This window comes from Saccopteryx bilineata, chromosome 12 (genome assembly GCF_036850765.1).
Source record: "Saccopteryx bilineata isolate mSacBil1 chromosome 12, mSacBil1_pri_phased_curated, whole genome shotgun sequence".
In the NCBI taxonomy this organism is placed as follows: Eukaryota; Metazoa; Chordata; class Mammalia; order Chiroptera; family Emballonuridae; genus Saccopteryx; species Saccopteryx bilineata.
Window position 1 is genome coordinate 37178232 of NC_089501.1, and position 18112 is coordinate 37196343.

Genomic DNA, 18112 nt, shown 5'->3' on the forward strand with positions numbered 1-18112 from the left:
ACAAGTATTTAGCAGGATTTCAGTTTTAGGTTGAAAATTATATAATTATCTTAACCTAAAATTATACACATAGTGATATTTAGATTTTGAATAATTTAAGGAAATGTTAGTAAAAGAAAGCATATAATTATGAGGTAATTTAAATATAAAGTTCCTACTTGCCACCAAAATAATGTTCTAAGAAGACTGTAGAACTTGATGCCAGAACTTTGTGATTTTTGTCTATAAATGTGTACCTTTTCCATCCTGGTTTTATTAAGTAGTATTTTATTCTAAAGAGAGGCTAATCTGGTATTCTAAAACTGAGGCCAATATAAACTAAAAAATGAAAACACATTAAAATTGTTGAAATATTTCTCTTTGTTTTCTATTTCATTCACATAATATTTTTTTCTAAAGAATGCATCCTCCTATCCTATGCAATGAAATAGGCCAGATCTTTTTTTTTTTTTTCTTTCAAAGACTGATACACTTCATTAATATACTTCTTGGAAAACTGCCTGGAAAGGAAAACCAATTCTAATTTTTAAATACTCTTGACAGCTTGTTATAGCTTAGGCTGAAATACAAAACTAATGCTGGCAGTAAGCACACCTGAAATCCAGTGTGCTTTTTTTTATATGGTCCTTGATGATTCCAAGAGATTTATTTGATTAAACACATAAGCCGAAATAATACTAATCTTGGTGATTTGTATTTGGGTAAATTTGTGTTCTTAAAATAAATTAGAAGTGTACACTAAATTCCACTCCCCATTGAATTGTACTAAGTATCTGCAAGGTACCATAGTGCTGTTTAACAAAACTCTTCTTGCATTGCCATGAAGAAGCCTTACCCATTGAAACCAAGGAATTTGGGAGGATAAAATAAGTCCAGTGCAGACAACATGATCATATTAAAATAAGTCATGGGTTTTCCTTTTCTCGTACTTCTGCACTCTGATAGGACCATTTTTATATACTCTTTTTTCTTTTATACATGCACCTACAATAAATAAGCATGTGCAAATTGTAAAACCTGAGTCACACTGCTGAGGGCCTACAATTTTTTATTTAAAGAACGTAGCAAAATACCACACACTCACAGCAAATAGATACATTTCTAACATTCATCAGAAAATAGAAGTTTGAAACAAAAACTCATGTTTCCTAATTAAATTTTTGCAACATTTGCAAATAATATGATTATTCAAATATTTAATTTTCAGATTTGATTATCTACAATGCCCAAATATTTCAAATCCTTATTGGTTTCTCATTTTACATAGTTCTGTTAAGTACCATTAAACATTTTGTAAAATACATTTTTAAGTCCCAAAATGGGTTAAATTTATATTAGTTTTTACTATGAAAAAATAATGACTGACTATTATCTGCTTATTGCCCAAGAAGAGAGTTATTTCCTTGAAATGAAAACTTCCTTAAATTTTTCTGAACACTACTTCAAACACAAAGTACCCACCACAGAATAAAAATTGGCTCTGTAGGTCCTGGATGGTTGGCTCAGTGGTAGAGCGTCGGCCTGGTGTGCAGGAGTCCCGGGTTCAATTCCCGGCCAGGGCACACAGGAGAAGTGCCCATCTGCTTCTCCACCCCTCCTCCTCTCCTTCCTCTCTGTCTCTCTCTCTTCCTCTTGTGCAGCCAAGGCTCCATTGGAGCAAAGTTGGCCTGGGTGCTGAGGATGGCTCTGTGGCCTCTGTCTGCCTCAGGTGCTAGAATGGCTCTGGTTGCAACAGAGCGACACCCCAGATGGGCAGAACATCACCCCCCCTGGTGGGCATGCTGGGTGGATCCTGGTCGGGCGCATGCGGGAGTCTGTCTGACTGCTTCCGTTTCCAATTTCAGAAAAATACAAAAAATAAAAAATAAAGAAAAGAATTGGCTCTGTATATTTCTGTTCAAATTTTTGATAAGACATAATGTTTGGGGCAGTAATAGAGCCTTTAGAATAACTTTGTAAAATTATTCAGAAAATAAATTGGTGAAAAATGCTATAACCAAAGTATATAGATAATGTTTTTCCAATAATCACTGAAGATAGTTACACCAGACTTTCTTTAGCACTCTTCTTTTTATTCTGTTATAACTTTAAAAAATGGCTTTCTGCACCAAAACCTACCATAGTTATTCACATTTTGCCCCTTTATTTTGAAAAAGTATATATAAGAAAAATATTCACACCTGTTAATTTATTTGAAGTAGAAATACATATGCTAGCTCTATTTTAAGAGAAACTTGATGGTTGAAACATTTCATTTGTTAGCAGCTTAATAGAGATATTTCTTAAGTGTGCAATGAAGCCAGTAATAAAATATTAGTAAATGGAATATCTGCTGTAATGGAGGGAAATATCACCATATTATTATTTTTAAGGTAAGAATAAGATATATCCTTTAATGTCAATCTTCTCTTTAAAGTGGGCATAGTGCAGAACTACAAAAGGTTCTTGTTGGAAAGCTTGAACCAGAGAATGTTGCTCCTAATTGTTTGTAAAATGGACTAATAACATTTTGTGTTAAATTAGATAATAAGTATTCATTTGCTGCCTTGCACGTCAGTAAGTTTCCAGTGAAGTAAACTTTTACCATTGTTTTAAAGTTGTTTTTTTCTCATGTAGCAAAATAGTAATAAATTTTATTGAACGTTTACTCTGTCCCAGGTCCTGTGTTATGTCCTCTACAAGAACACCACTTCTCAGTTCACAAGGCAGGCATTATCCTGACTCCCGTTCTATGAATAAAGAAACTGAAGGCAATAAGCATATAATATAAAGATGGGAGAACTTGTGGTTGAACTCTTGTTTGTCTGAATTTAAATTAATATATTGCATCTATAGTCAAAACTTCCAGGAATCTGGAATTTATATAATTCATTGGAAGATAGAAATAAGCATGTCAACAATTTCCTCCCTGAAATGTAAATGTTACCTGATGAAAAAGAACAAAAAAGAAAGGTTCTTTGAGATTATTTTTATCATTATTAGGGTAAGAATAATAGCTTAAATTCTGGGTCACCAATGAGCATACTCAAATTTTAAGGGAATCAAATTTTAAGATTAATAAAACTGGGAAACCTGCTTCAGTAGAAAGCTACATTATACCATTTACAAAGAAACTATAGCATTTAGAGGTATATTCACACACACTCCAGGAGACCACCGTGCCCTCCACCCTTAGGACTTAATCCTTGATTAGCAAGCAAACTTGTTTCAAAGGAACCTTTGGCAAAGCCAGCCCAGGACTTTAATCACTGAGCTGTTTAGGAAGAATTTCCTCAGGGTAAAAACGATTCATCCTGAGACTATGTGATGTGAGTTGCATCCACTTTGAGGCATGCATAGTAAAAAGCAAGATGGCAGCCATAGAAGCCTGTCAGTCTAGCTTAGAAGAAGGATCTGATTGCTTAGTGGGAGAGACCATGAGAAGCCTGCAGTAGCTTGAAAAACTGGTTGATTTAAAGAAAACTAGTCATTTCCACCCCAAAATATAAACACTGGCCTAACAAACAAACCTTACCCTCCCTTCTCTTGTTTGGAGGTGCACACTAGCTCTGCTCATTTGTGAGTTCTCCATGCAGCCATGCTGTGTGGACCAGAAGCCCACCTGTGGGCAGGCAGCCTCACAGTCTCCCAAGTACAGGTCTTCTGTATGCCCTGGATTCAGCAATACAGTGCCTGGACTGGACTAAGCTTTGCTATGAATTGAACCTGGGCACAGAATCTCTGGACTCTTGATATTTATGTTGGGCTTAATGAAGACCAGGCTGGACTTTTTCAATGACAGAATGGACAGGGATAAGACTCCAGTAACCTGTGGGAAGCCTTATACTTCAACTTTGAATAAATCTTACTGTAAAAACCTTTTTCCCTGAATGTTTGAGTCCAGTAGAATGACTTCTCTGTGAGGGTAAAAAGAATACCATTGCTACCAGAAATATCAGAATTATATACTTAAATTAAGTTGTACCTATGTTCCTTAGCTTCATATATGTTTATCTATGTATATGAAAAAAATGTACATTTATATACACTGTACATGAAACTAAAAACTAAAAAGATCTTGCAAGATGTATATATCTTGCAACCTTTCATATGTATCTTTCTACCATAATCTTAACACCTGCAAGAAAAAAGTTCTGCATTTTCCAAACATTACTTTGGTTCATTAAATTTTAATGAATGAGTCTTAAAAGATTTATAAAACACCCAAAATCAATACAAAGTGTGACTGTATTATCTTGCACCTTTCTGATGAGTGGATCTATAACATTCCCAACAATTGAGAACTATTCAAGATCAAAGAAAGCCACAACTGAGTGGTGGCGAGTAGTGGGTCAGGCGCCGTGGTGTGGTATCCAGTTTTAAATCCTATCTTGTCATGGTTGTGGAATCCTCATTAAGGTTTGGAATATATTTGAGTCTCAGTTTTCTCATTTTAAAAATAAAGACAATAACAAGACATATTTTAGAGGTGTATTTACCACAAGGTCTATAAAGCTTTAAGTTCAGGGCCCTGGCACTGCGCTTATGTCAGCAGACTTTTTCTATAAAATTTGCAGCATTGTATATTTTTTTTAATTGAGACATCCCTAATTGTGTAACTTCATACCCTACCAAAATTGGATCCTTCTCTTTTTCATCTCAAGGGTTTTGCTGAGGATTAAGTTAGATAGTACATGGAAAGCTTTACCATTATGCCTAGAATATAGAAAACATTTGATTAATGTTCATTATCATTATTATCACCAACTATTGCAAGCCATTTTCCTATGTTTATTCTTCCCATTGCTACATACTATTGAGAATTTTATATCTTAAATAATATAGGTTAGATATATTTAAGAAAAAGCTTAGTATGTATACTGAGTTTCTTTTTTTTTTAAGTTTCTTTTTTTTATTTATTCATTTTAGAAAGGAGAGAGAGAGAGGGAGAGAGAGAGAGAGAGAGAGGGGAGAGAGACACAGAGAGAGAGAGAAGGGGGGAGGAGCAGGAAGTATCAACTCCCATATGTGCCTTGACCAGGCAAGCCCAGGGTTTTGAACCCGCGACCTCAGCATTTCCAGGTCGACGCTTTATCCACTGCACCACCACAGGTCAGGCACTGAGTTTCTTTTTATTCAGAAAATTTAGAAAGAGAAATACTATGAAATATATCAATTCAATATTAGGTTTATTAACCATACTTAAGAAGGGGTGGCTTCAGGATTTAATCAAGACCGTCTTTTTATTTTGTTGAAAAAAATCAAAGATACTTATACACAAGAAACTATGGTACTAAGCAGAGTAAACTTGCCTTAGAAGGTGGATGTTACAAGAAAGGATGAGTAGGTGATTGAACTCACCAGAATCACACAAATCTTATCATATCTATACAGAATTATCCAAAGTTTTTTAAGTCTCATTTTGAGTTCATGAATCTCAACAGGAAAATTTACAAAAACAAAGCAGAGATTTAACAATGCATTCAAAAATGGCCATGTCAATTTCTGAATCACAATTTTACAATTTGGAATATATGATACCTATTTTAAAATTATAATGTAAATCATATTCAGATCAATATCTATTTTACTATTTATAAATACTGTCAAAGTAAGTTACAGATATGTTATTTCTAGAAATTATGGTTAATCACACAAAGAATCACAATAAATATTGGCATTTGATTAAGCTCCACCTTTATTTTTATTTATTTTTTTAAGTGAGAGGAGGGGAAATAGAGAGACAGACTCCTACATGAGCCCTAACCAGGATCCACCTGGTAACTCCTGTCTGGTGCTGATGCTTGAGTCAACCAAGCTATCCTCAGTGCCTGAGGCTGACATTCAGACAAATCTAACTATCCTCAGTACCCAAGCTGACCCTCAAGAGAGGAAGAGAGAGAGAAGAAGGAAAGAGAAGGGAAGAGAAGCAGATGGTCACTTCTCATGTGTACCCTGACTGTTGACGAAACCAGAAACTTTTGCATGCTAGGCTGATGCTCTACCCACTGAACCAACCAGCCATGATCTAAACTCAACCTTTAAAATTTCTGTTATCTTATTCAAACAAAGAAGATATATATGTGCACTAAGTATGAATAAAATTCACCAGGAAAATGTGACTTGCATTTTAATTATTAAAGTTTGAATATTACCCTCTTTGAATCACTAAGTCAATGTAGTAATTTATTTCCTGCTTCAAGTTAAATCAAATTTAAGATAACACTAACATTGGTTCTAACACCTCATTTTCTGAAGCAGTGCTGATTTATATACATGTAGAATTAGCTTCTGAATCACTTTTAATGTTAGCAAACTGTATATACATATATATTTATGTAATTTAAAGTTCTATTCAGAGAAAAATGCTAGCTATGTTTGTCTTGCTTTTTCTAATCAATCATGAAATTGTCCAATGAATTAGCTCAGAAATATTAAGAAAGAGAAAATTGCTTAGTTTGTTCTGCTCAATAGAAATAGAGAAGTAAGTTATTTCCAGGTAGTACATTGAATAGCCAAAATTACAGTGCTATTTCTTGCTTCATGCTGTGCCCATTTAGCACAACAGAATTGGTCACTACATTCTTAGTACTGCTTTTGAGAGATGTCATACGTACTGCAGAAGAGCTGACTAGGTAGCTGGTTGACCTCTCTGGACTGGACTTCCTCCCACAACAGAGCTGGCTATTGAAATGCCTCCTGAAGCTCTCACTGAATAGATAAAGAGCAAATGGATTGACACAAGAATTGCAAAAGCTCAGAATCCGGGAAACTAATGTGACAATCATGTGGCCTAGAGATGGGTCAATCTTGTTATAGTTGAAAGACCTATACATGTAGAGGACGTGATTTGGAAACCAACAGAAGACAAAGCAACCCACGAAGACCAGCACAATTTTAGCCAGGCGTTTCCGAGTTTCCATCTGTAAATACAAAGAAATAGTCTCACTGGTTAAAATGAAAATGGAGCCAGCCACATCCAAAACATCATGATATAAAAGGACTAAATTTATAGCATGCAAATGCATCAAAAAAATACAGAGTATTTATTTTATTCAAGACGTGATTTTAACAGTTTGATGAAGCCTACTGTAGTCATTACAGTATATCCATTCATAATATTTGATTGCTTTTACAAAACTAGATGATACATTTTTAAGAAATGACTATGTCTCTATGTGAAAACTGTGATTTTAAAAAATTCTATTTTTAAATATTTTCCTTTAGCTTAAAATTGTTGTATTCACTTTAATTACAAATCAGTTGTTTGTATCAAATTACTGAATTAATAAATCAGAATATATTCAATTTTAGATTTTTTAAATTAGAAAATTTTGTATAAAAATAATAGATCTATTAAAAATAGCCCTGGCCGGTTGGCTCAGCGGTAGAGCGTTGGCCTAGCGTGCAGAGGACCCGGGTTCGATTCCCGGCCAGGGCACACAGGAGAAGCGCCCATTTGCTTCTCCACCCCTCCGCCACGCTTTCCTCTCTGTCTCTCTCTTCCCCTCCTGCATTGGAGCAAAGATGGCTCGGGCGCTGGGGATGGCTCTGTGGCCTCTGCCCCAGGCGCTAGAGTGGCTCTGGTCGCAACATGGCGATGCCCAGGATGGGCAGAGCATCGCCCCCTGGTGGGCAGGGCATCGCCCCATGGTGGGCGTGCCGGGTGGATCCCGGTCAGGCGCATGCGGGAGTCTGACTGTCTCTCCCTGTTTCCAGCTTCAGAAAAATGAAAAAAATAATAATAAATAAGGTATAACTTTTTTAACCCTTACTACACACACATGCACGCACACACACAAACCCTTAAGATTAAAATTTCAGACTCACATAAATAAAAGCACCTAACATAACTGTCAGTTTTTATAAGCATTACCCTTTTAGTTACATATAAATATAAAAATATTTTTTCATAAAATTTTCTTATTATGTTTATTTGTTTATAGAAAGGGCTTTAGGAATGAAATAAGCACAAATCAAACACTGAACATTGATCTTTTTAAATAAAAATCTTTTTTTTTAAACAAAATTTATTTATTTATTTATTTATTTATTTAAAGAGACAGAGAGAGAGTCAGAGAGCGGGATAGAAAGGGACAGACAGACAGGAATAGAGAGAGATGAGAAGCATCAATCACCAGTTTTTGGTTGCGACACCTTAGTTGTTCATTGATTGCTTTCTCATATGTGCCTTGACTGTGGGCCTTCAGCAGACCGAGTAACTCCTTGCTCAAGCCAGCAACCTTGGGTCCAAGCTGGTGAGCTTTTGCTCAAACCAGATGAAGCCGCGCTCAAGCTGGTGACCTCGGGGTCTCGAACCTGGGTCCTTCCTCATCCTAGTCTGACGCTCTATCCACTGCGCCACTGCCTGATCAGGCTAAAAATCATGTTCTAATATCTATAATCCAAGGATAGGTGATATTTGATTTGTTTAAATATTTAAATAACATCATGAATATAAAAACAATTTATCAAAAGATATTGATAGTAAAAGACATGATATGCTCTGAGTTAAAACTAATAGGAGTCACCCCAAATATGCCAAAGGAGACTGGAAATGTTTAAGAATCAAACAGGTCTGACATTGGGAAGCAGTAGTGAATCATGACAGCAAAGGAATGGGGAAATGAAAAGGAGTCTAGCTCAGGAAGTAAAATGGGGTACTCCAGATGTTTCCTCATGCCATAAATTAGGCAATCTGGTAATTTTAAGAAGGCCAAAGTGCGCAGTGGATAAAGCATCGTCTGGAAATGCTGAGGTCGCCAGTTCGAAACCCTGGGCTTGCCTGGTCAAGGCACATATGGGAGTTGATGCTTCCAGCTCCTCCCCCCCTTCTCTCTCTCTGTCTCTCCTCTCTCTTTCTCTCTCTGTCTGTCTCTCCCTCTCCTCTCTAAAATGAATAAATAAAAAAAAGAAGGCCAAAGTGAAATTTATGTTACTAAGTAGTATCGTTCCTAGCAGGTGGAACATGGGTGCAAGAATTTCATGGCAATGTACACTTGGCTATTCAAATGCCCAGGCAGGCAGTAGGCATTGACATGACTTCTCAGCAGATGGCAAGCACAATTACCTAGCCTGAGTTTTGAAGTCTCAATAGAACAATTTACTAAAACAAGGCAGAACTAAGGCCATTAAAAAGAATGAGGATGGTGGGGAGGGTAAGAGAAACTCAACTTTGAAAACCAGATCAAAAACTCAAATATCCAAACTCAGATAAAAATTAGATCACAAGTCTCTGAATTAAAGGATTATATAAAAAGTAAAAAGAACTTGACCTGGACATTGTTGCTTCAGTGATGCCAGAGTGTTAGAAAATAAATCTATTAATTTATCTAACAATTACTTTAATAATTGATTGCTTTTTTGAAGAGTGAAGCAGACATGGATCTCTAATGTTGATGGTCATCAGTAGAGGTTACCATGCAAGCAAGAAAACTTTATGAGATTCCGCTGTGGCTAAAGTGCCCAAAGCCCCAGGCTGTGCCTGTAGCTACAGCACAACAAATTTTAATAACCTCAAATTCAATTTTGTTTTTATGCAAATTACAGAAGAGTCACCCATAACCCCCCCATACCCTTTGGAAAAAGTTCCTCGCTAGGAGCGCACAAATATACAACTTGAAACTTTGTCCTGTAAATACAGTATTTCCATCTCTTTGTGGATTAACATAGTTTTTTTTTTCTTAAATTCATGCTGCATATTCTTTAAGAAAGAAAGACTATGTAAGGTGCATGTTGCAATTTTTAAATTAGTATGCAATCTTTATAGGAAAATCAATAAAGTTGAGTTAGAACAAGTATGACTTCAGCATCAGCCTATATTTGATCACTCTCTTGTTCTGCTGCCCTGTTCCCAGAGCCTCCTATTCTAGTGTCCCACCCAAACCTCATCCCCAGACCCCAGGCAGTGTCCTATAGCCTGTTCCTGATGCAGCCTTCTCCCAGACTTCCTGTCATCCTTAGTGGACTAACGGGAGAATAAAAAATTAAATACATTTATACTTAAACTGAGAAACTTTTCTGGTTCATTATGTGGTTATTATGTAGTTCTTTGCATAAACATTTGCAGGTAAAAATAATTCTTCCAAGGCATTAAATTTTAATGGTTATAAAGCCCAGAGAACAAAGAAGCAGGACCTCAGCAGGTCTTTACAGAACTATAACATGGCTACATATTAGAGACCCCCAATGCCCCTTTTAATTCAGGCCGGTGCACATCTCAGGGCCCTCTGACCGAGTCCTCATCATTCCTGGTGTTGAAAGTCCATAAACTGAACACATAATAGCATTACTGCAGCTGACCAGGGCACCCACAACACATACCATACACACACACACACACACACACACACACACACACACACCTCTTAAGCTTACCTGTTTTTTGGTATGTTCATTGTATTCTCCAGGAAGATTATGTGCACTTTTAATTAAGGTCTTTGCAATATGATAATAGTAAACACTAATAATAGTGAGGGGTATGAGGAAATAAACCAAGAAAATGAGCACTGAATGAATCTTTGGATGTAATTCATCAGTCTGAGGGTAGGGTATACACGCTGTAAAGCTGCCATTATCCAAGCTATCCATTTGCACCACTTCTGAAAACACAGCTTCTGGAACAGCTAACAGCACGGAAACTGTCCAGATACCCAGGGCCTTCACACAGGTCCACAGCACTGCCCCTGACGTCTGGATGTCCATGGGGTTTACAATAGCTCTGTACCTAGAAAGACAATATCTCCAATTACTCTTATGAAAGTAAGTGAAAGAGAAGAGAGGAAGGGAGGAAGAAAGATGGAAAGGAAAGAGGGAAGGAAGAAAGAATGGGAGGAATGGAGACAGGAAGAGAGGGAGGTAGGAGGGAAAGAAGCCACTGAGAAGTATATAAATGGAACCAGCATAAATGACTAATGAGGAGCTTGCCTGAGGTGGAAACATGGAATAGTGCAACAGGCATAGCCTTGGAGGACTGAATAAGCATCTAGTTGTCAGTGTCTCTTGTTCTCTTTGATTCATTCAACGCTCAATACTCAGGAGGGAATAGGATCCCATCTTAAGACCCTCAGCTCTACAGTTAAAGATGTTATTTTAATTTTGCAAATAAGGAAAATGCTGATTTGTGGACATGTCTTTTGCATTGTTCTATCATTTTCTCCACTTGAGTATTTGGACATAACAGATGAAGGACTGGCACCCAGACACCATAAGCCCCAACCTGGTGTTTTCTCTTTATTCTTATAGTGTGTCCCAAAGTTTCAGATCAAGGTGGATGAATAATCTTCAAAATTAATATCTAATATATAAATAGTGGCAATAGTGTGAGTATTGCAATTAAAATGTGTGAATTAGAAGGGAAAAGAAAAGAAGCTTGTATTTAAGATTACTGAATAAAGTGAATCTGACTATTGGAGTTGAATATAACATTTATTTAACAAAAACCATATAAATTCAAATTAACTAACAAATTAAGTGCAGATTACAATTCATTCTGTATCCATGGTTATGTAAAAATAACTGAGCACTTGTTATGCGAAACGAATTGTCCTTTGGAATTGGCAGTTAGAAAGCTCTCAGACAAATGTACTACTACAGGACTCACATTTTGTGAAAGCACGGATCACTTTGTATTTTTCAACTCTTATTTTCCTATACTTGATTTTACTCCCTTTTAAATTACTATTGCATGTTATTTGTATCTTTATCTTTAAGACTCTTTAAATTATTTTGGAACAAGTTGAAAATAAATGTCATCACTGGAAATATGGGTTATCTGTAGGGTGGGTGTAAACTGTAATCTTAGGTATGTATGGCCAGCCCAAACTCTTCAAAAGAGGTTAGAAACACACTCTGGGAACTAATCTGAGCATCCATTGAGAGACAGGGTTTCTCAGCATCCTGCCCAGGACTATGGACCAAAGAAGAAAGGAAAAGCAGCTGTTCAGTCAGTATGCTTTAGTCAGGATTTGTTGAAAACTAACAAACAGATAATGCCATGCCTTTTCATCACTGGACAAAGACCAATTTAAAAAAGCTTCTTAAGGTCTAAGGATGGTTAGAACTAAAGTGCACATTTAATCTGTTTCAGTATTTTAATAAATAATTATAGTAAATAAATTATGTTTACATTGCTATAATATGTAAATAACCTTAATAATTCAACAAACATACCTAAAACCCTAATGCAGTTATGGAATCACATAAATATGTTTATCCTAACTAGCAAACAAAAGTTTGAAATTATTAACACATTAATACTTTAATCTGATTAGGTACAATATTATTTTTGCATTCAATCTAATATTGGCTACCTAACATCAGATAAGCAACATAGCCTGGTATTTTAAATTAATATTAATTTCATTTTTATCATTTTATAGACTTTTAGAATTTAACTTATAAATGCATTATGGTTAATGTTATATAAAAAACAGAATAAGGAATTAATATCTACTTTTACATTTGTAAATACACGAAATAATAAAGTTTATCACTAGGCATCTGTGGAAATGCTTTGCTATAGAGGAAAAAGAACTCACTCTTAAAAGTTACTTGCATTTCAATTATGGGATTTTAGAGACCAAAAGGTCTTCAAGAGCCAAAGAAATAATGTTCTAGGTTTGCAATGCAGCTACTATAGTAGATAATGAAAACTTTGCCTACAATGCCAACCATAAGCAAAGTGAGGCTTACGGGGCTCCTCTTACCCTGTAGCACAGCACAGCTGTCTTAAGTGTGGGGGAAGAGTAGAGTGTGTGTGTGTGTGTGTGTGTGTGTGTGTGTGTAAAACTGTCAGAATGCTGCAAAACATAATATGCAAATACTTTTAATTAATTAGCTATTTAATGTGAGCAAGCAAAAGAAGGATACATTTGATAAGCAACAAAAAAACCCAACATAAAAGTGTAAAGGAATCGGGTAACACCACTATCACTATCTCAGATTATGTCCTGTCCTTCCTCCCATTCTGGTTATAAAATGTTTCAGAGGTACATCTCCAGTGGACACAAATGATCTTGCCTAACGATGAATCAACTCCTCAAGAAATTTTGAAATGTCAAAGACTGATAACCACAGCTACCACATGGTGTCACCCATCCCACCCATAGCAAATAAAGTGATTCAGCCTCAAGGTAGATTCATCAATATGGTACTTCTGACTTCAGTTCCTGTTATCTGATGATGCTGTTATCAGTGACACATAACTTCAACTTTCTACTTCCCAATAAGATATGCTTTCCAAAATTTAATTATCTGCCTGTTTTTTTTCTCTGCATTACTGTGATCTCTATTTCTAAACTCTCTGCCTTTATTTAAGCCGTCTCATGAAAATAAAATACTCAGTTTGGTTTAACAAACAATTGAACTTGTTTAAAAATTCTAATAACAGCTTTTCTTTTGTGTTCCTCTTGCTACAAGTACTACTTAATTTTGAATTCAAGGTGTGTTTTTTTTAATTTTGTAGTTTACATTTAAAACATTTTTAGTTCTATTGAATCTAATAAATAAGCTTTTGCAATCATTTATTTTTACTCTTGGTGTTATGTTTGAAATGTGAATTTTTAGTCTGCCATTAAATAGGCAAAAAGATATTGGTAATTTCTTATACCTACGAAAATAATAACGTGGCTTAATGACGAAGTCTGGAGGTTCTGAACTGGTTTCAAATGTTGGCACCACTGTAAGATCAGAAAAACGTTGCTTAATTTCAAGGCTTAGTTTTCTTCACTTCACTTTAAAATGGTATTAATCATAGTGCTTACATTGTAGTATTATGAAAATAATAAACTCACACAAAATACTTAGCACAGCGCCGTGCGCAGTCTGATTCATTTCCAAATAAAGAAATTGAAAGAAACATTTGGTTAGATCAAGTACAAATCGACACTTAGATTACTATGTTCTGGAAGAACAACAGAGGTGTAGACAATGTAAAATAAAACATTTCCAAAACATTTAAGTGAATATTGGATAGTATTGTGTGAATCTAGTTCCTCAATTTACTCATTCGAAACACACACTGGTAGGCAAGAGTAGCCTCTGGACCAAGTAGAAGAGGCAAACCACTTTTTTTTATTATGAACATTAAATATCCATGCTTTATTTATAAAGTACATGATGCACATATCAAACCAAAAAAGTCAGTAAATATGTGAAGAAGAGCATTCTCTCTGACCTTTGTCTTGGCCAATTGACCTGTGTGTCTCCATGACAATAGAGAAAAATGTTGTGAAATAAACTCAATCCCTGGGTCTTGTTATTAATGTTACCTTTAAAAATGAATGCTAAATGATAGTAATTTGAACTATTGTAATGATAATTATTTATTGTTTTATTTCCATCCTTATCTAGAATTTTTAAAATAATTCTATTTGAAATGAGTTTCTTCAGAAGGCCAGTTAAACTAAAACTTCACATTTTAACTATGGAATTCAAAGAAATTACTTTTAAAAAAGATAATAGAAACTGTGTCAAATAAAATGAGGTGGGTAATTTATTTAAAGACACCTATTTGTATAGAAATGTGGTTTTAAAGAAATATCACACAAACTAAAAAGACCATTAATATTAGGTTTAAAATGATAATAGCTTTCAACTCTCTACTGACTATTGTCTTACTTTGATGAAAATTAACTCTTAATGCTAAAGCGATGTAAGGGTATTATTGCAAATACCAGGAAATTTAGATGGATTTGTTTTTTCATTAATAACCTGGTATGAGAATTAAAGAGGAGGAGAATGCAAAACCACCTTAATCACTCAAGTTAAATAGTTTATCTAAGTAGCTTAAGTCAACACCCTATTTCCAAGGGAATTAGACTACAGCTTCATTCAATGATCCCCAGCTGAACATCACTCTAAATTTGGACAGAGCCAAATTTGCCTCACTCCCACCTAGTCATCCTTCCTGCTTAAATACCCAGAAGCACTACAATAGAGAGCCTGCAGAAGTAGCACTGGACTCAAGGTCAGCACACTTGAATTATCCCTCCCAGCTCTGCCAGAGAGAACTTCCATTCCTTGGACCTCAGTATCCTTACCTGGAAAAATGATACCATTAAACTAGATGATCTGCAAGGTAGAGTAATAGATACTTCCTACCCTTCAAATGTATGAAAAATAGATTTGATATTTAAAATGTAATTTCACAACACTGTTATAAGATAGAAATATTTGGTACCCACCTGTTTGTATAAAAACAACCAATATATAACTTGATCTGAGGTATTAAAACAAAAAAAAAAAAACGTGTAAAGTCATCTGTCAGAAGAACATTTATTTTTCTAGTTGTTTTTGCTTCAAATAAATAGCAGAATTTAATTGTTAAGTATAAATATTGCTTCCCCTTATTTGGAAAAAGTCAAAATGAAACATTTCCCTAATATTAAGACAGGTATTCTTACCTGTCAGATTGTTAAGCTACCGAATACGGAAACTGCACGTCTAAGGTTTCAAGCACACAGGGAAAGCTTATACAAGAGAAGCTACACGGTTGCCCATTTATTCCATAGCTTTTCTATAAAACAGAATAGATTCCCAGAGTGTGTGGAAGGGAAGAGGAAGACTAGGATATGTCATTTTAAAACTGCTTTCAAACTAATGCAATGTTAAAAGTATAATTTTTCGTATATTATTTTCAAACTTCACATCTCAGTCGGTGTTACCTTCTTTTACTCTAAATCCTAGCTCCACTCTCTCCCTTTCCTCCTCCTCCCAGCCTTTCCTTCCTCCCCTCTTCTCCGCAGGTGCACTCCGGGCCCCTCTGCACCACTTTTCAGGCCACGCCACCTCTACCTGGGCCCTTACCTGTCGGCGCTGAGGGCGGTGAGAGTGAACACCGACACCCCCACGGACGTGAGCTGGATGACCGGGATCAGCTTGCAGCCCACCTTCCCGAACATCCACTCGTCGAAGAAGTAGCGCGAGGCGTCCACCGGGACGCAGGTGAGCAGCAGCAGCACGTCCCCGGCCGCCAGGTTGGAAATGAAGATGTTGGGCGCGCTCCGCATGGCGCTGTTGGTGATGAAGACCTTCACCAGCAGGACGTTGCCCAGCAAGCCCACCGCGATGATGAGCAGGTAGAGGGACGGGATCACGCAGCGAATCACCAACTCGGCGGGGGTCCCCTCGGGGGCCGGCAGGAAGTCCCCGTTCCACAGCCCAGGAAAGAAACCGCTCTGATTCTCGCCGCCGTTCCGGGAGAGGTTGCAGAGCGACCCCGGGGGCATGGTCCCCTTTCCAGGAGAGGCCGTGGGGGTCTCCGTGCGCCCAGGTGCCCTGAGGAGTGGGCTTCCGTGACAAGTTTGCTGCGCGTGGTGAACGCGACCACCGCGCGTCCCAGCAGGGACCGGCCGGGCAGAAGTCTATCTGCACATTCCGGCGCTTCACTTCGGAAGGGGGCACTTTGGCTCCCGCTGGCTCTGAATTTAAAAAAAAAAAAAAAAAAAAGGCAAAGCAGTTGCGTCTTTGTTTCAGTCTTCACTGGCTTGTTCTAAAGGAGAATGGCTCTTTTGTGAACAAAGATTTACCCCTCTGGGATTAATAAAAGTACCTGACAGGCTGTCCTTTGGGAGGGGAGGGAGTGGTCCAGTCGCTGCCCATTCTGTCGCTGTCCATCCTGCGGCTGTCCAGCCGCGGCTGAGACACTGGGACCGAGCGTGGGGTGGCTGGGACTGCGCTCATCCCACGGCTCTGCTCTTGCTTCTGCAGTTCCTGTTGTGTGGTGTGGGCTTGGAGGCCATCGGAGACTCCCTCACACTGTGCCCCTTCATACAGTCTTTCGCACCGGCCCCGGGGCAGGAGGAGCCCCAGGACAGAAGTCTGTGACCCTCTGAGGATTTGGAGGCTGGCAAGTCTCTGATGCTGGAACACTGAATTCAGAAAAGAGAACCAGTGGCAAAGGATGAACTAGATGGATGGAATTCCCGCCCCACACTTCTTCCTAGACCCATTTCTTTCACTCCAAATAGAAAAACTCTTTTCTACGGCTCATATATTATTTTAAAACTATATTTCATTGAAGTACAGCATGCATAAAATACACAATTCTTAATTGTACAGCTCAAACTAGCCACTGTGCAGAATCTACAAGCTAACCTCTGTCTCTAAGGTAACCAATATTGGTTCTCTTTTTCCATCTAAGGTTAGTTTGTCTGCTCTTGAGCATTAACACAAACTGACTTATAAAGTATGTAGTTTTGTGTCCAGCTTCTTTCACTCAACACTACCTTTGTGAGATCCACCCATACTTTTGTATGTAGAGTTTTTCTCTGCTTTATAGTATCCCAGTATAAATATATCATACCATTGTTTATTTATCCCATTTAAGTCAGTTGACATTTGGATTCTTTATAGTTTCAACTAATTTGGATAGTGTTTCTATAAATATTCTTGCACTGGTCTTCTGGTGCATAGCTGGGTTCCAGATGTAGATTTTCTAGTTATCAATGATTATGTTCAACTTCAGCAAAACTGACAATTTTTCAAAGCCCAGTTTTCAACTGTTGGAGACTTGCTTGACAACATCTTTTAAGGCTAATATATGCCTATGACTTTGTAATGCCAGCCCTTAGTATACATTATATATATATATATATATATATATATATATATATATATATATATATATATATATATATATATATATATTACACTATTTTAAATAGAATATCCCTAAGAACAAAATAACTACCCAAATTAAGAGCACTTGAGTGTAATACAAAATGCTTAATAACGGAACAGGTTGGAAATTAGCCAAATAACACTTTTTTATTAGAAAAACAGCCCTGGCCGGTTGGCTCAGCGGTAGAGCGTCGGCCTAGCGTGCGGAGGACCCGGGTTTGATTCCCGGCCAGGGCACACAGGAGAAGCGCCCATTTGCTTCTCCACCCCTCCGCCGCGCTTTCCTCTCTGTCTCTCTCTTCCTCTCCCGCAGCCAAGGCTCCATTGGAGCAAAGATGGCCCGGGCGCTGGGGGTGGCTCTGTGGCCTCTGCCTCAGGCGCTAGAGTGGCTCTGGTCGCAATATGGCGACGCCCAGGATGGGCAGAGCATCGCCCCCTGGTGGGCAGAGCGTCGCCCCTGGTGGGCGTGCCGGGTGGATCCCGGTCGGGCGCATGCGGGAGTCTGTCTGAC

The 18112-nt window shown here is 37.5% G+C and overlaps 1 protein-coding gene across 1 annotated transcript; it reads right to left on the reverse strand.

Annotated features, from left to right (window-relative positions):
• Window positions 1-6407: 6407 nt before the first annotated feature.
• Window positions 6408-16208, reverse strand: NMBR (neuromedin B receptor). Its single transcript, XM_066248314.1, has 3 exons — window positions 15787-16208; window positions 10357-10705; window positions 6408-6902 (listed from the first exon to the last, which is right to left on the reverse strand). The coding sequence occupies exons 1-3, from the start codon at window positions 16206-16208 to the stop codon at window positions 6501-6503; spliced, it is 1173 nt and encodes a 390-aa protein (XP_066104411.1). The 3' UTR covers window positions 6408-6500.
• Window positions 16209-18112: the final 1904 nt, after the last annotated feature.